Source organism: Spermophilus citellus (genome assembly GCF_964194105.1).
Source record: "Spermophilus citellus genome assembly, chromosome: 9".
NCBI lineage: Eukaryota > Metazoa > Chordata > Mammalia > Rodentia > Sciuridae > Spermophilus > Spermophilus citellus.
The window spans coordinates 27,755,245-27,774,330 of NC_138191.1; the positions used below are offsets into that span (position 1 = coordinate 27,755,245).

Consider the following 19,086-nt stretch of genomic DNA (forward strand, 5'->3'; position numbering starts at 1 on the left):
GAATAGTAGGGTTAATTCCCAGCTACCGATTTCTGCTGGAGGTATGGAAATGCCTTTTCATCTTCAAGAATAGCTTACTCCATGTTTAGCAGGGTCATCTCTAAACCATTTCAGATTCTAAAGTCATATAACAATATGTTTGTCTAATGGACTGCAACTAATGATCATCCATTCAGTTCAAACTTCTGTTGAGTAGTAACTGGACAGCATTATCTAGTTATGGTGGGAACCAATGTGACAGTGCACAGTACCTTTTTTAAAGGAGCTGAAGAGCAATCTGCTGTTAACAGAAACTGTGGTATCCAGAAGTGACACCATGAAGATCAGGAATGCTATTGGTGAGGGGAAATCCCTGCTTCCTGGGATGCAGGCTCTTCTTATGAATGCAGAAGTACCTTCTCCATGTAGTGCAGATGCAGGTGTTTCTGGGACATTAAAAAATATTTAGCACCCTTTATGTCTGTTCTTGAGCTGGGGAAGTTTCAGGGATGGAGGATGGCCAGCAGGTCCAGAAGCTGCTGTCTGTTCTGAACTATGGTACATAAGGTCAAGATGAGAATGAGGGTAGGTGGAGGAGACCATCATCCCCAGGGAAACACAAGCTGTGCTGAAGGGCAGGGCCTTCCCTCCCACTGTCAGCCCAGCAATAGAAGCCCATTTGCCTGTTCAGTACAGTGGGCTGGTAGGACTAAAGGAATCATGGAAATAAGGACCTGTGCTAATTACTATGGTTAGAAAGAACCTTACCACTTCTGAGCTCAAATTTGCCTCCTTCACCAACTTTTTTTTCCAGAAATTAGTGGTATAATTTTTAATAGGGAAGGAATACCCAAAAAAGTAAGTATAGAAGCATTCTAAAGAATTCAAGAAATGAGGTTTGGAATAAGGAAGACTATATTTTATTAATTGCCTCCACCCACACAAACATTTATAGAGACAGCTGGGACCAAATGGGACACCAACCTCTGATGGAGGAATCATGACCCAGAGCTAGGACAGCTCATTTTTATATAGGTTTTATCATCAAAAGGTTATTTGTAGGGAAGTTTCTGCAAAGCAAGACGGCTTGAAGTTTGTAGCACTCACAAAAAATTGTTATTATCTTGTTATGCTCAGAATTTTCTATCCCCTGCAGCTGGTGTCTGAGCTCAAGTTCAAAACTGATATAGTTTCATGCCTTTGCACAAAACTTCCTAAGCAGGGCTTTACCATAACTTCTGGGCAATCTTGTCCTCAACCTTTGCACAGAAAGTTCCCAGGGCAAAGTGCAGCCACAGCTCTGAGGCAGTCAAAGACCATTGTCCAAGTCACCACTCTCCACAATTAATGTATTTCCTCAGAATCATATTATAAATATAGAGAAGAAATTTGAAGTTGAAAAAGAAAAATATCCCAAATAATCTGTTTGGTTAACTATGTACAGCATATGAGCACAGGCCAATGTCCTGGGTGCTAATAAAGGGTTTTCTGTTTGCTGCACCTCAATTTCCTACTCTGCCCATATGGTATATAATGATACTTACATCTTTGAGTTTCAGTGTCCTTATGTGTTAATTCTCTTAAAGATCTTACTTACATCAGTACCTGGCATAGAGTAAACACCAATAGTGCCTTGTTCTAGTGCTTCTCATTTAACACAAATTTTATTAATTTGGACATAGTTCTTTCAAGGTACTTATAGTCATAAGATTATACTTCACTCAAGAGCATCCAGATGCAATTTTTTTATCTTGGAGCGGTTTGCTTTTTCCTTGAAATTCTGAGCACAAGGAAACCTTCAGCCCTGTGGTCCTTGGGGGCCTTCCTGTGTATACAAGGAATCAGTGCTTCATGTCCAGCTTAGTATCTCATTTAAGCAACTGTAGCTACAGTAATTAAAGTGGTCTAAGATTTGGAGATAGAAGTGATTCTGACTGCCAAATTCATTTAATTGCTCTTCCATGATATTTCCTACATCTTTGAACTTCTCTTTCATCATCTATACATTGAGGATAATCAAATGTCATGTATTTGGGGAGATTTCAAGAGGTGGGGGTTCCTGCATAGAGCCTAGGACTGAAGTTTCTGTTATCCTTGGTGTAGGCCTGCCTACTCTTCTGAAGGCCAGGTCCACAACAGCATGTCCAGCTGACCACTGAGGAAGGCACATCTGTGTCTTCTCAGAATGTGAAGAGGGTAATGACATCATTAATTATGTGCTTGGGAGTTAACTACAGCTGTGTGAATCACATTTATGTGTGTGGTTAATATTGCATCCAGGCACAATGCACTATGTGGATTTCCACATAGTGGAATGAGAACTGAAGGGACATCTTTATGAAGGAGATTCAGGAAGACACCTGATTCATAATTAGAGAATATCTAGGGAGATGTCTAGGAATCTTACTCAGCACTTTCTCATATAGGGGAGGGCCTTTGTTTTACCTCCCCCCACCATTTTCCCATAGGCTATGGGAATTCTCCTTTGAAAGATCCTTGGGCATGTTCTCACCAAAATCTTTCTCAAAGCCCAGATAATCTACTGTGCAACTCTGCAGTCTTAAATTTCTCTCTATTCCACTTCAGAGAATCCAGTATGCTCATTCAAGATGAAACCCAGGAGCTGTCCCAGAGATAAGGAGGAAATTACAACAGTGGAAAGATGTGTCATTTATACTCAACCAGTATCTGAAGGACTTTCTCACCCAGGAAGACTCTGACAGCCACCAGGGGCAGGACCTCCATGAGCTAGCTACTGGCTGAGGGGCATAGGTTGGCAGAGTGGCTTGTCCTCAAACAGCCCATGTAAAGTTGCCAGAGACTTTTATTACACTGAGCTGCTGCTCCAAGGTTCCTGGATCTCAGGATGTTCCACTCACCAAGTGAACTTTTGACCAGCTCTTCTGTTTTCCATGTCAGATTTAGGGTATGGCAATATCAGGACTGCCTGAGTGGGTCACAGAAGATACACAGGATGAAAAGTCATAGCAGTCCAACAGTCCTTTCCTCCTGATTGAAAACAACCTCAGGATGAAGGGGAAGCATCTATCTGAGAAGGAGACTGTGACAGAAGGCCCCATGTTAAACGACATCACTCTGAACTGGGAATGAGAGTGTCCCAGACTCCACCCTGACTGCTTTACTTACTAACTATGGGCCAGGGATCTCTTTTTTTTTTTCAAGAACATTTATACATCTTTTAAATTAGCTTAACTTCACAAGCAACTTGAGTGTTTTTTCATAACCCAACACTGCTTTTCAAAATACATGACTTTACAGTCTATCCTGAAATTCTTGGCCTGGAATTGCTAAAGGTCTGTGTTTCACAGCTGGTTAATGTGTTCAATAAAAAAAAAAAAAAAAAAAAAAAAAAAACAAAAAAAAAAAAAAAAACATCATTATGAAGCTTTATGTTTTTCTGGGGGGAGGGGGTTACTGGGGATGGAACTCAGAGACATTTGACCACTGAGCCACATCCTCAGCCCTATTTTGTATTTTATGTAGAGACAAGGTCTCACTGAGTTGCTTAGCACCTTGCCCTTGCTGAGACTGGCTTTGAACTTGCCATCCTCTTGCCTCAGCCATCTGAGCAGCTGGGATTACAGGTATGCACCACCATGCCCAGCCTACACATACAAGCCACAAAAAGTTTTAAATTTTGTTTTAAGTCAAGTCCTGTGTGGTGACAAGTTAACACTCCTACTAACATAAAATGAATAGATTTTAAATGGATATTAAAGAAATGGCTAACCTGTCTCCAAGAAAGTATATGAAGTTCTTCAAAAATCATACAATTTAAGACCTGTCTGGCAAGTACAACCCACAGACAGAGAATCTGATCCTCTGTACACCTGCAGAGGTACACATCTGAATGACAACAAGGCTCCCAAATTAAAAGGTTGTTGTATATCCTGAGTATTCAACAAGCCTTCCACCGCCATAAACAATTCCTGCGAAGGCTGCACAACAGTATGTGTGAGCTGGGACTGGATGTGGAGCGGGACCCTACAGGCCATGTGCCAAGACTTGCATGCCCAGGAGGCATGGGCACTTGCTGAACAGGCATCACTGATCATCTGGAGTGGAAGAGAGGGTTGGACAGAACTGAGTCCAGGACAGGAGAGCCCAACCATTTCTCCCACTGCATGAGGCCACAGATCTGAGCATCTAGACCTCCAAGTTCACACTATCAGTTTCACTGAATTTTTTTCATGTTTTACATGAACATTAGTAATCTTTTAGTAAAAATTAGTGAGGTGACCATAAAAAGGGCTCTAATTGAATGCAATCTATTACAGATGCTAAATTGTCATATGTTTCGATATATATAAATATTTCTATATACCCACATTTTGGCAAAGAAGATCAAGGACAGAGGTAGAAAACTGAAGGGACAAGGTCTTACCTAATTCATGCAAAATAGAGATACCATCCTGTGGGCTTTGCTGAAGACCAGGGAGGTGATGCCTATGACACCCATCCCAACTCAGTCTTTAAGAGGTCAGGGAGGCCTGTGTAATAATGTAATATTCCCTCTTATTCTAAAAAGTAAAAAAGAAAATCCATGAAACATAAAAATATCTGATTTTGTGTTCTTTGTTTTTCTAAGCTAAGTATACATCTTTCAGTAGTTCTAGGAAGGTCTCATCATGTTTGACCCAAAACATGAAAATACTTTTCTTTTCCATATAAAATAAATGAATTTGTTTCTTTTACATTGAATTACAATACTTTGGACATGACTTACATGCCCATTTAATGTCTATTTAATGAAATTGTAAACTTCTCAGTAGAAACTTTTCTGCCTATATGATTGACACTTCAATCTTTTTTATTATTATATTTTAGTTGTAGGTGGACACAATATCTTTATTTATTTATTTTTTTAAATGTGGTGCTGAGGATAGAACCCATATGTGTGAGGCAAGTGTTCTATCACTGAGCTACAACCTCAGCTTGGCACTTTCATCTTTATCTTTTTTGTACAAATACTCAGTTTATCCTTATTTGGCTAATTTCTATTCCACTGCTAATCTTCTAGCCAAAAATTCTTGTCACTTGAAGAAAATAACTTTTTAATACATCCATTTACCTTTGATTCTTTCATTCATCATTTATTCAGATCTTACTGTATTCTTGGTTACATGAATATATATATATTCTCCTTGTTTTCCTCCTGCAAGAGAGAAAACCATCTTAAATTTTGTATACAACAAAAAAAATGTTTAGTGGCAGAAGAAGTAGATAAATGTCCCAAGAAAATTTACAAGAGTGAAGCTATAAGTTCTCTCCAAGATACTGGAGAAGACTTTTAGCAGATCCTGAAAGAAATGGTAGTATTTGGTCATGCAAAAGGGAAATTCTAGCTAAAGAGAACTATAAGAAATAAGTTCAAAAAAATGCATCTTAGTATATGAGGAACCACTTACATGGAACTGAAATACGTAAAGTAGATAAAGAAGAGCTGTGAGTAAAAAAAAAAAATGGAAATAGTTTATACCAGATCCTCCAAATTTTGAATACAAGTGAAGATTTTAGTCAATTCATGGGACAGAAAGAGACCTTAATAGGATTGTGCACTCAACTCTGAGAAAAAGTAGATGAGCTCAGATGATTTAGTGAAATAAACCTGGCCAGTATTTAGGGCTTGAAGGAGGCAGAAAACTGTTTTTTACTTCCTCATTTTCAGTTCTCTAAAATTTTAATTCTGAGAGGTTCTAGAATATTATTTTCCTTGGGAAGTTGTTCTGTGTTGATTGCCTGGTAGCTTACTCTTTATCAAGGATTTATTTTAATGACATTGACTTTGAAACTGCAGCAAAACTCTTCTGTGGATGCTGGGAGACCAGATTTCTTGAGCTTGCTGAGCCTCAGCTTTAGTACTCTGTCAGCCAAACAGAGAGAAATAATTAGAAAGCTTTAAATGAATTCCATGTAGTCCTTTACATTTTCATGCATATCTATAACGGGTGGGGGAAAGGGCAGGAGTCATTCAGACTCCTTTATAATAATTCGTATAGTTATAGTTTGATTGATTTTGCCACTTGCTTTGTGAAACTAATTTTTTTAAATGACCAAGCTCTTACTATGTTTGTTAAAAGTTCTAACAAAAACTCAATTATTTAAGTAAAAACAAGGGAAAGTAAAAAAAAGTTTTAAACTAAGCAAATAATTAGATTAGTTTAAATATATTACAGCCCATTTGAATCTATTAAAAGGTATGTATCTGAATGGAGAAAAGTTGAAGGCATTCCCTCTAAAATCTGGAACAAGACAGGGATGCCCTCTCTCACCACTTCTGTTCAACATAGTTCTGGAAACACTGGCCAGAGCAATTAGACAGACGAAAGAAATTAAAGGCATAAAAATAGGAAAAGAAGAACTTAAATTATCACTATTTGCAGATGACATGATTCTATACCTAGCAGACCCAAAAGGGTCTACAAAGAAACTATTAGAGCTAATAAATGAATTCAGCAAAGTGGCAGGATATAAAATCAACACGCATAAATCAAAGGCATTCCTGTATATCAGCGACAAACCCTCTGAAATGGAAATGAGGACAACCACTCCATTCACAATATCCTCAAAAACAATAAAATGCTTGGGAATCAACCTAACAAAAGAGGTAAAAGACTTATACAATGAAAACTACAGAACCCTAAAGAGAGAAATTGAAGAAGAACTTAGAAGATGGAAAAATATACCCTGTTCATGGATAGGCAGAACTAACATCATCAAAATGGCGATATTACCAAAAGTTCTCTATAGGTTTAATGCAATGCCAATCAAAATCCCAATGGCATTTCTGGTAGAAATAGAGAAAGCAATCATGAAATTCATATGGAAAAATAAAAGACCCAGAATAGCAAAAACAATGCTAAGCAGGAAGTGTGAATCAGGTGGTATAGCGATACCAGACTTCAAACTATACTACAGAGCAATAGTAACAAAAACAGCATAGTATTGGTACCAAAACAGGCGGGTGGACCAATGGTACAGAATAGAGGACACAGAAACCAACCCACAAAACTACAACTTTCTTATATTTGATAAAGGGGCTAAAAGCATGCAATGGAGGAAGGACAGCATCTTCAACAAATGGTGCTGGGAAAACTGGAAATCCATATGCAACAAAATGAAACTGAATCCCTTTCTCTCACCATGCACAAAAGTTAACTCAAAATGGATCAAGGAGCTTGATATCAAACCAGAGACAAGGCATCTGATAGAAGAAAAAGTTGGCTACGACCTACACACTGTGGGGTCGGGCTCCAAATTCCTCAATAGGACACCCATAGCACAAGAATTAATATCTAGAATCAACAAATGGGACTCGCTCAAACTAAAAAGTTTTTTCTCAGCAAAGGAAACAATAAGAGAGGTAAATAGGGAGCCTACATCATGGGAACAAATCTTTACTCCTCACACTTCAGATAGAGCCCTAATATCCAGAGTATATAAAGAACACAAAAAATTAGACAATAAGATAACAAATAACCCAATCAACAAATGGGCCAAGGACCTAAACAGACACTTCTCAGAGGAGGACATACAATCAATCAACAAGTACATGAAAAAATGCTCACCATCGCTAGCAGTCAGAGAAATGCAAATCAAAACCACCCTAAGATATCATCTCACTCCAGTAAGATTGGCAGCCATTATGAAGTCAAACAACAACAAGTGCTGGCGAGGAGGTGGGGAAAAGGGTACACTTGTACATTGTTGGTGGGACTGCAAATTGGTGCAACCAATTTGGAAAGCAGTATGGAGATTTCTTGGAAAGCTGGGAATGGAGCCACCATTTGATCCAGCTATTCCCCTTCTGGGTCTATTCCCTAAAGACCTAAAAACAGCATGCTACAGGGACACTGCTACATCGATGTTCATAGCAGCACAATTCACAATAGCAAGGCTGTGGAAGCAACCTAGATGCCCTTCAATAGACGAATGGATAAAAAAAAATGTGGCATTTATACACAATGGAGTATTACTCTGCATTAAAAAATGACAAAATTATAGAATTTGGAGGGAAATGGAGGGCATTAGAGCAGATTATGCTAAGTGAAGCTAGCCAATCCCTAAAAAACAAATGCCAAATGTCTTCTTTGATATAAGGAGAGTAACTAAGAACAGAGTAGGGAAGAAGAGCATGAGAAGATGACTAACATTAAACAGGGATGAGAGGTGGGAGGGACAGGGAGAGAGAAGGGAAATTGCTTGGAAATGGAAGGAGACCCTTAGGGTTATACAAAATTACATACAAGAGGAAGTGAGGGGAAAGGGAAAAATAATACAAGGGGGAGAAATGAATTACAGTAGAGGGGGTAGAGAGAGAAGAGGGGAGGGGAGGGGAGGGGAGGGGGGATAGTAGAGGATAGGAAAGGCAGCTGAATACAACAGACATGAGTATGTCAACATGTAAATCAATGTAAGTGTAACTGATGTGACTCTGCAATCTGTATACGGGGTAAAAATGGGAGTTCATAACCCACTTGAATCAAAGTGTGAAATATGATATATCAAGAACTATGTAATGTTTTGAACAACCAAAGAAAAAAAAAAGGTATGTATTAGGTGTAAAAAAAACTCTAAAATGCATTTACCAACACCTAGACAAAAAATTGAAGGAGAATTAACAATATTTAATATACAATTATCATATGCAAATTAAATGTATTATTTTAATTAATTTATAACTTTTAAATATTTTCCTTAAATTTTACATGTTTTGAAGAAGGAACTATTCCAGTTTAGTTTTTTGATTTTTAAATGTGTTTATAGGGAAACAATGTTTTCAACATAGAATGTACCACCTTATGCATTTAATATTGTTATGTGTTCATTTTGTAAACTTTTTAAACAATGTCCTTTGATTTGTAATAGGTTAATACTAGAAAATCAGAACACTTACTTCACTTGAAGTGTTATTTGAAGAATTGAAATATTCATACATTTATAGGCCTTTGACCAATAATTATCTAACTCATATTTGTGGTCCTGGTCTACCATATGAAATATGTACATTATACAAATTAGTACCTTTTATTTGTTTGTATTATTACTATAAATAGTATTTTAAGTACCATTATCATTACTAAACATAATTAATATTAATTTTAAACATCTCTACCATTTTTTTCAAGGGAAAAATGGATTTTTTTTTAGTTGTTGATAGACCTTTATTTTCTTTCTTTATTTTTATGTGGTGCTGAGAATTGAACCCAGTGCCTCATATGTGCCAGGCAAGTGCACTATCGCTAAGCCCCAGGCCCAGCCCCTGGAATTATTATAACCTCAAAATATAGTAAGTAAAAATTTATGAACACATTATGGAGTGCTACAGAAAATTCTCTAGCTCTTTAAAGCATCGTATATGTGGAATAAATTTTAATGGAATTTCAAGCACATTGGTATTTAAGAAACATATTTATAATTATAGTATGCAGTAATCTCTGGGGTTTATCTCAATGGAGTCCTAAAGGTTAAAAGTCTAGCTTTATGGCCTTGTAAATCTTTGTCCCTGCAAGTGTACCTCTCACAAGTGTTTCTGTTAAGAAACTTGGGTTTCTCAGGGCTGAGGATATATCTCAGTTAGTGGAGTGCTCACTTTGCTGTACAAGGCCCTGGGTTTAATCTCCAGCACCATTACACACAAAAAGAAACTTGGGTTTTTCAAACTATCTGTTTTCATTTAGATTCTTGGTGTGGTGACTGTGGAATATACTGTACTTTAACATTTATTGCTTTGACATAAGGAAACAGAAAATTCACAGATGAGAGTTTAGACAAATTAGAAAAATTTCTAATGTAAAACTTCTCAGGGCAAACAGCTATAGCTCATTAAAGGGCTAGAAAGATATCTGTTTAAGTATACACTAAAGTAATAAAATATTAGTTTATTTTCTTTTTGTGAGGATTGTGAATTATGAGAGATTATTAGCAGGTTCAATAGAAAATTAGTGTTAAAAATAATTTCTGGTAAAAAAATTGTTTTTAATACCCAAAGAAGTCATTGAAGATATGGTCTCCAGACTTTTAAAATCTTATTATAATTTCCATTGTCATATTAGTTTAGAGTTTATTTAAGACCATAGCATTAATGAATGAACTCTTTTGAGATATCGTATTAGTTGGCATAGTCTAGGATGAATGCATGATATATAAAAGTACTACTTAGTTACAGAATTGCAAATTAGAAAATTTTCTATTTGGCATTAATGTTACTAAATGACATTCATTGAATGAATATTTAAATTATTTCTCTGTATCAGGGAAAAATGATGAATGACCATTGATACAGCTCCTGAATTCATGTTACTCCAAAAGGTCATCTCTCCATTGAATTCAAGAGAGAAAGAATTGAAAGGGTAGTGATTTGATGATATGGGAAAATATGAAGCATAAAATATTTCTCCTTTCTCGTCTTTGATCATGATGTGAAAGTGATGCAGGTTTTCCACAGAAGAATCAAGAACTGTGGGCGGGGGTGGGGGTGGAAGCGTTATGGCTAGATTGGTCTTTTATAGAACATGAGCACTATCTAGGAAACGATTTACTGCTGTTTCCCATGACATACACAATGAATCGGATATATAAATAAGATTATATTAATCTCACATTTTAATTTGCATAGTCTTTGACATCCCATCTAGGTAAAAAACTTTGACTGCCACGTGTCTTTCTTATTCCAACTTACAATATGGAATGTACCAGCCTTGTATGTCTCCCCTCTATACTAACTCCTTTTTGGAGTAACAGAGAAAGCAAGCAAGCAAGGAAACAAACAAAAAGACCCAAACAAACAAACAAACAAAACCTGGTAATAATAGAAATCACGTTTATATACCCACACAATTCTTGTTGTTGTTCTACTTAGTTATACATGACAGCAGAATGCATTTCAATTCATTGTACACAAATAGAGCACATTTCAGTTCTGTGTACATGATGTAAAGTTGCACCATTCATGCAGTCACATATGTACCTAAGGTAATGATATCCATCTAATTTCACCATCTTTCCTGCCCCTCATCCCGCTTTGCCCAATCCAAAGTTTCTCCATTTTTCCCATGTCCCCCATTATGGATCAAGGACTTAAAATCAGCATACTATAGTGATGGAGCCATATCAATGTTTATAGCAGCTCACTTCACAATAGCTAAACTTTGGAACCAACCCAGATGTCCATCAATAGATGAATGGATAAAGAAACTGTTGGGGGGGGGGCTGAGATTGTGTGGCTCAGTGGCAGAGTGCTTGCCTCACACCTATGAGGCACTGGGTTCTATCCTTAGCACTACATAAAAATAAGTAAATAAAATAAAGGTATTGTGTCCATCTACAACTAAAAATATTTTAAAAGAAACTGGTATATATACACAATGGAATATTACTCAGCATTAAAAGAGAACAAAATTATGGCATTTGCAGTTAAGTGGATGGTGTTGGAGAATATCATGCTAAGCAAATAAGTCAATCCGAAAAAACCAAAGGCTGAATGTTTCGTCTGATTAGTGGATGCTGATCCCACACATTTCTGATTCTGAAAAACAGCTATAAAAATATGCCCAACGTAAACTTAATAATCTTTGTCGTAATTAGTTTCCTCTTCATTGACTGATGACATAAACTGAAGAGCTAATGCAATAATATTCATTGAAAATGGTTCAAAATAAATAGAAATGTCTGTAACTCTTTAATGTGTTTTTGTATCACTTACATGCTTGGTATCATCTGGGCTTACAAACCTTTGAATGTATTTACTACAGATATGCATGTTTTGTTGTTGTAGCTGATTATCATGAATAGTAGAAATGGAGTTTTGTATGTTAACAAAGGTCTAGAAGTCTGGGTCAAAGCAGGACAAAAACGGACAACAAGAGTTTGAGAACAAGTCAACTTTAAGAGGTTGTTTGTTACTGTCTTAAATTATATTTTTATAAATTTCATTTTTAGTTGTTTACACTATTATATAGAAATAAAGTTTCCTTTAATATTTTGACTTTAAATTATATCACATTATACAGTTCAAGTGTTAGATTTTGAGATTTGGTGTAGAATCCATAAAGATATCTTCCAGAAACAGTATGTGGTCTATGAATGATGCCCACTATCTTTCTTCCTTTTCAATTTTTATGCCTCTTATTTCTTTTTCTTGTAGTATTACATTTACTAAGGTTTTCATTCAGTGTTGGAACAGAAATACTAATATTAAACCATCCTTTACTGGTTTTTACCTCAGGAGAAAAAGAATTGATATTTCCCCATTATGTGTGAGGTTAGCTGTAGATTTTTCATGGGAACCATTATCACATTGAAAAATTTCCCTTCTAGTCCTATCTTAATTTTTTTTCTTCTTCTTCTTCTTCTTTTTTTTTTTTTTTTTTTTTTGTACTGGGAAGCTAACCCAGATGTATTCTATACCACTGAACTACCTCCCCAGTCTTTTTTATTTTTTTATTTTGAGCCTGGGTCTTACTAATGTCCAAGCTGGTTTTGAATAGCAATTCTCCTGTTTCAGCATCTTGAGTCACTGCGATTACAGCCATGCACCATCAGCCATGCACCATCATACCGGGTCCTATCTTGAATTTTTTTTTTTTTTTTTTTAGTGTAGTTGGACACAATACCTTGATTTTATTTGTTTATTTTTATGTGGTGCTCAGGCTTGAACCCAGCACCTCCCACGTGCTAGGCAAGTGCTCTACTGCTGAGCCACAACCTCAGCCCCTATCTTGAATTTTAACAAAAGGATTTTATCATAAATGTTCATAGAAGTTTTATTTATACTAATCAAAACCTGGAAAAAAATCTGAATATCCATCCATAGGATAATGTATGAAAAAATTGCATAAAACAAAGAGTAGTATATTCACATAACAGAGTATTCAGCAATAATAGATGAAAGAAACTGCTGAAAGGTGCATGTAGCACACATATTATGCAAAGCATAGAAGCTAGTCACAAAAGAGTTCATACTACAAACCATTTGTTTTACTAGAAAAGTAAAATTAATTTATGGAGACAGAAATTTAAAAGATGATTGTTTGACGATGGCCTTTGATTGAGAATTGAAAAGAAAATATTCTGGGTAATAGAAATGTCATATTTTGCTTGGGTGGTGATTTACAGGAATTATCAACTGTCATAAAATTGAGTATTTAAGTTCTATATATTTTAAAATATGTAAATGATAATTTTACCTAAAATTACATTATAATTAATATATACAGTATAATTATACATAATAGTGAGATTCATTGTGATATATTAATTTTCTTAAATGTGTATATAAACATTTTTATTACTTGATTTTTAAACTATTTTTATTGTTGTTGGACCTGTATTTTATTTATTTATATGCGGTGCTGAGAATTGAACCCAGTGCCTCACACATGTTAGGCAAGTGTTTTACCACAGACCCACAACCCCAGCCCCTATTACTTGATTTTAATTACCTTACAAGTAATGCTTATATAGCAAGACAAAGTTATTAAAAGTAATGTGAGTTTTTCTGGTGTATTAAATATGAAAGTTAAAAAAATAACAAAGTTCACGGCATTTAGTTGGTGATCAATAAATACTAGTTTATCTTCCCTAGTGACAGAAGTATTCAAGCACAATTTAGAAAATGGCAGATCTGGAATGTAGTTGGAAGTTTTAAGACAACAGGTTTGCAGCTGATGATAACCCTTAAAACTTTTCTCAACTCTGACATTTCACGATTAACACATTTTTTTTTTTCCTATTTACTTCTTACATACTCAACCAGGATAATACAATAATTCAGTGTATTTAATCCTGGTAGTTGTGTTAGTAACATTATGCATTTTGAACAGCGGGCGGTGGTGGTGGTGGTGGTGGTGGTGTTTGTAAAAGTTATAAATAAACAAACAAATAAAAAGGGGGGGGGCAAAGGCAAACCCTAGCTCGCTGCCCCACTGACAGGTCTGCGATGCCCTTTTATGTGACAAGCGGTGGTCCTTAGGCCTGAGAACAAATATTATAGGTGAGAAATAGAAAAGGAAATTACTTTGCACAGAGCGGCCAGTGGAACCAAAGAAGAAAAGCAGAGCGCCCTTTCCATCTGCCCGACGCGCAGGATGTGGGAACCTGCAGAGCGCTAGAGTCTCCGTCAGTAAGGACGTCTGGGCCAGCGTCTTCCAAAGCACCAGAGGGCACGGCGTGCCCCCTTGTCGCTGACCCCCGACTGGCCTTCACCGCCCTGAGCCACGAGCTCGCGAGAGCTGCGTGCGGACACAAAACTGCGCCCAAACGGAGGAAAAGGAGGCTGGACTCCTCTGCTACCCGATCCCGTGCTGGGCCCGGAGGCCGGGGTAGGCCGGGGGTGGCGGGGTGCGGGACGGGGGTGGCGGGGTGCGGGGCGGGGGTGGGGGTGGCGCGGCGGGGGTGGGGGTGGCGCGGTGGGGGTGGCGCGGCGGGGCGCGGTGGGGTGGGGGCGGCGGGGCGCGGTGGGGGTGGGGGCGGCGCGGTGGGGGCGGCGGGGGTGGGCGCTGGCGGACGAGGGCGGGTCGCGCAGCGTGGTCCCGGCTGGTCTGCCTTTCCCCCTTCCGCTTTCGGCTGGGTTGCTGACTTTTCCCCTTCGCCCTGCCATTCCCTCTTCCTTCCCACCTCTTCCCCGGTGTGGTGCTCCTCGGCAGGCAGGCTGATGGACTGCACGGCGGCGCGGGTGTGCGAGGTGGACGTCTGCCGCAGCGAGACCCGATCCCGTGCTGGGCCCGGAGGCCGGGGTAGGCCGGGGTGGCGGGGTGTGTGGCGGGGTGTGTGGCGGGGTGTGTGGGGGGCGGCGGGGTGTGTGGGGGGCGGCGGGGTGTGTGGGGGGGCGGCGGGGTGTGTGGGGGGGCGGCGGGGTGAGGGGGGGGCGGCGCGGTGAGGGGGGGGGCGGCGCGGTGAGGGGGGGGGCGGCGCGGTGAGGGGGGGGGCGGCGCGGTGGGGGGGGGCGCGGTGGGGGGGTGGGGGGCGCGGTGGGGGGGTGGGGGGCGCGGTGGGGGGGTGGGGTGGCGGGGGTGGGAGCTGGCGGACGAGGGCGGGGCGCGCAGCGTGGTCCCGGCGGGTCCGCCTTCCCCCCGTCCGCCTTTCCCCCTTCCGCTTTCGGCTGGGTTGCTGATTTTTCCCCTTCGCCCTGCCATTTCCTCTTCTTTCCCACCTCTTCCCCGGTGTGGTGCTCCTCGGCAGGCAGGCTGGCGGACAGCACGGCGGCGCGGGTGTGCGAGGTGGACGTCTGCCGCAGCGAGACCCGATCCCGTGCTGGGCCCGGAGGCCAGGGTAGGCCGGGGTGGCGGGGTGTGTGGCGGGGTGTGTGGCGGGGTGTGTGGCGGGGTGTGTGGCGGGGTGTGTGGCGGGGTGTGTGGCGGGGTGTGTGGCGGGGTGTGTGGCGGGGTGTGTGGCGGGGTGTGTGGCGGGGTGTGTGGCGGGGTGTGTGGCGGGGTGTGTGGCGGGGTGTGTGGCGGGGTGTGTGGCGGGGTGTGTGGCGGGGTGTGTGGCGGGGTGTGTGGCGGGGTGTGTGGCGGGGTGTGTGGCGGGGTGTGTGGCGGGGTGGGGGGGCGGGGTGGGGGGGCGGGGTGGGGGGGCGGGGTGGGGGGGCGGGGCGCCGGACGAGGGCGGGGCGCCGGACGAGGGCGGGGCGCCGGACGAGGGCGGGGCGCCGGACGAGGGCGGGGCGCCGGACGAGGGCGGGGCGCGCAGCGTGGTCCCGGCGGGTCCGCCTTCCCCCCGTCCGCCTTTCCCCCTTCCGCTTTCGGCTGGGTTGCTGACTTTTCTCCTTCGCCCTGCCATTCCCTCTTCCTTCCTACCTCTTCCCCGGTGTGGTGCTCCTCGGCAGGCAGGCTGGCGGACAGCACGGCGGCGCGGGTGTGCGAGGTGGACGTCTGCCGCAGCGAGACCCGATCCCGTGCTGGGCCCGGAGGCCGGGGTAGGCCGGGGTGGCGGGGTGTGTGGCGGGGTGTGTGGCGGGGTGTGTGGCGGGGTGTGTGGCGGGGTGTGTGGCGGGGTGTGTGGCGGGGTGTGTGGCGGGGTGTGTGGCGGGGTGTGTGGCGGGGTGTGTGGCGGGGTGTGTGGCGGGGTGTGTGGCGGGGTGTGTGGCGGGGTGTGTGGCGGGGTGTGTGGCGGGGTGTGTGGCGGGGTGTGTGGCGGGGTGTGTGGCGGGGTGTGTGGCGGGTGGGGGGGCGGGGTGGGGGGGCGGGGTGGGGGGGCGGGGTGGCGGACGAGGGCGGGGCGCGCAGCGTGGTCCCGGCGGGTCCGCCTTCCCCCCGTCCGCCTTTCCCCCTTCCGCTTTCGGCTGGGTTGCTGACTTTTCTCCTTCGCCCTGCCATTCCCTCTTCCTTCCCACCTCTTCCCCGGTGTGGTGCTCCTCGGCAGGCAGGCTGGCGGACAGCACGGCGGCGCGGGTGTGCGAGGTGGACGTCTGCCGCAGCGAGACCAAGCTCCAGCGTCGTAAGTGCATCAAGCCGGGCGTCCAGGGCGCGTACCTCTGCTCCCAGGTACACCCCGCTCCGCAGGAGCGCTGCCTCCTCTGCGGACCCCCCTCCTCTTCATGGTGATATGTTTATACCTGCACATAGCACAAGTTGGTCAATTTCATTCCCCAGGACTTGCGCGCTCTCTCCCATCCTCCCGCCCCTTGACCCCATCCTTTAAACTACTGTTCTCTCTTCTATTTTTATGAGATATTGCAGACCCTCGGTAGAATTTTAAATTCCTTTTTCTCTCTATCCCTTTTTCTCTCTACCTTCCACATAGAATGGAAACAGATGACCCTTCACTCTCTGAGTCTAGCTTATTTCATATTACAGGATGTTCTCTAATTTCATTTATTTTCCTACAAGGGACATAATTTTGTTTTTCTTTAGGGCTGAGTAAAACGGGTGTGTGTGTGTGTGTGTGTGTGTGTGTGTGTGTGTAATGTATATATATCACATTTTCTTTATTCATCTGGTGACAGACATCTAGGCTGGTTGCATGACTTGGCTATTGTTAACTGTTTCGCTATAAACATGATTATGCATGTCTTCATGTTTATAAACACGATTTATGCATCTCTAAAGTATGCTAACTGTAGTTCTTCTGGATAAATACTATGGAGTGGTGTGGCTGGGTCCTGTACTCTTGAGGAACCTCCATACTGATATAGATGGTGATTGTATTAATTTAAAATTCCACCGAGGGTCTGTAAGTGTTCCCTTTTCCCTGCATTCTTGCCAGCAGTTATTACTATTTGTACTCTTGATGGGTGGTATTCTAACTGGAGCGAGATAAAATCTCAGTATAGTTTTGATAAATCATTTTTTAAAAAGAGAGAAAAAAACTGTAAATTAAAAAAGGAACTTTTGGATGACCATGTATGTGGTTCTAATATTATTCTGCGTTGTTATATGCAAATTTATGTCAAGAAAATGGTAATTCAATAGTGAATTTTCTTAAGTTAGTAAGCTTTTGCTGGGCTGGGTTTGTGGCTCAGTGGCAGAGCACTTGCCTCGCATTGTGATGTAGCTGATGTGAGGCACTGGGTTCAATCCTCAGCACCACATAAAAACAAATAAAACAAAATAAAGATATTGTTTTTATCTATATCTAAAAATATCTAAAAAATAAGCTTATGCTTTACATTAATACTTAAGAAAACCAGAAAAAGTTTAAAATAAAAATCTTCGTGGTAGAACCACATTATGGAGAACAGCAGTTACAGCTTTTTTCCCTTAGTTTTAGGTTTTCAGATGAGGGTAAGTATCAAATCTCATAATAGATACCTCTCTTGAAAAAGTGTCCTGTGTAACAAGTTATTTTCTTGTTAATCATATGGGTGTCTAGTAAAAAGTTCTTTGCTTGTCTAGTTATAATGAATATTGAGCATAATCAATTTCATTTGTGGATTTTTTTTTTTGGTGTGTGCTGATTTATGCTCAATAGCTTTGTGTTCTTTTAGCTATTAAATAATTACACCTTTTATATATGCTTTTTTGCAGTCAGATAACCACTCAAATTCCATTCATTTAGCAACCTTAAAAATCTCCATTTGTCTGTAACTGGACACAAGTTGCATAAAATGGTCATGAAGCAAGACCCACAGAAAACAGACACACACAATAAGGAACTGTGTATCTGGGAGCATATTTTTTTAAAAAATAGTGATTCACTGTTCTTGGTTTTGTTTATACGTTGTTCTAGGGAACTGTGTGTCTAATCTTTTTCTTATAAAATGATCTCCGTAATATACCCCTCATTGAAAGAATTATAAATGAACCAAATAATTTATTGTGCTATGACATAAGTATAATAGTCTGTAATAATAATAATGACACTCATACAGGTAACTGATTCTCTGTTGACTAATTGTTTCCCTTAATAGCCACAGGGTGAAAATAGCATTTTGATTTTGTGCCTAGATTTGCAGGATGTTTAATATAAGAGTTATGTTATTGTATATTGTGTCTAAGTTAACGTCTTAATGTTAAAGATAATAATTTTGTGATCCTTTTAGTATTCTTTGAAAAAATTTTGAAGATATAAAAATTGGAGAATTAAAATTTAATCAAAGTGAAATTAAGTGTGTGGATATTTAGCATTTAAAATAAATATAAAATTATTTCAATTTCTAGTCGAGGATTGCAGTGCTATCATTAAATGTTTTATTTTTTCCTAATTTACATGAGTATATAACATGGTACAATGCTAATACTCTAAAAAAAGTAGAACTTAAATAACTTTTTTTCCTCTGCAGATTAGACATAAATTTTCAAACACCAGACTAGGTACATAATTTCCTCCTTCACCCTCTAGAGACAGAGTATTAGTTGTTGTGGCAGTGTAGACCTTGTGACATAATTGAAGTCCTCTGAGTTCTTAAGGTCAATCAGGCCATTGTGATGTAGCTGATTAATAACTTTCACAGGATGGTAAACTCCAGAAATTTCAACTTCACCTTAGTGGTCTTTTGCCCTCCATTTATTAATAACATGAATGATTGCAATTCACTTAAATAATGTGCATTTGTCCTTAACCTTAATTCTACCTATATGCAACCAAGCAAAGGCATCACTAACTCACAGGTGGGAAATGTAATAATTGATGAAAAGATGAGATAAT

The 19,086-nt window shown here is 40.9% G+C and overlaps 1 protein-coding gene and 1 long non-coding RNA gene across 3 annotated transcripts in view; one reads left to right on the forward strand and one right to left on the reverse strand.

The window, feature by feature from the left end:
• The window catches only part of LOC308656948 (uncharacterized protein), a gene marked incomplete at its 5' end in the record, with an annotated part of 125,072 nt that extends 121,780 nt beyond the window's left edge, over positions 1-3,292 (forward strand). For both annotated transcript variants that reach the window (XR_014023804.1, XM_081308326.1), the window contains one exon: positions 2,566-3,292. Coding sequence is in view for 1 of the 2 variants with exons in the window: in XM_081308326.1 (XP_081164452.1) it covers positions 2,566-2,617 (52 nt within the window). The remainder of the gene's footprint in view (positions 1-2,565) is intronic.
• On the reverse strand, positions 257-14,305 carry LOC308656953. Its single transcript, XR_014023810.1, has 5 exons — positions 14,018-14,305; positions 5,072-5,155; positions 4,385-4,520; positions 2,859-2,926; positions 257-425 (listed from the first exon to the last, which is right to left on the reverse strand). It is a non-coding gene; the product is annotated as an uncharacterized lncRNA (long non-coding RNA).
• Positions 14,306-19,086: the final 4,781 nt, after the last annotated feature.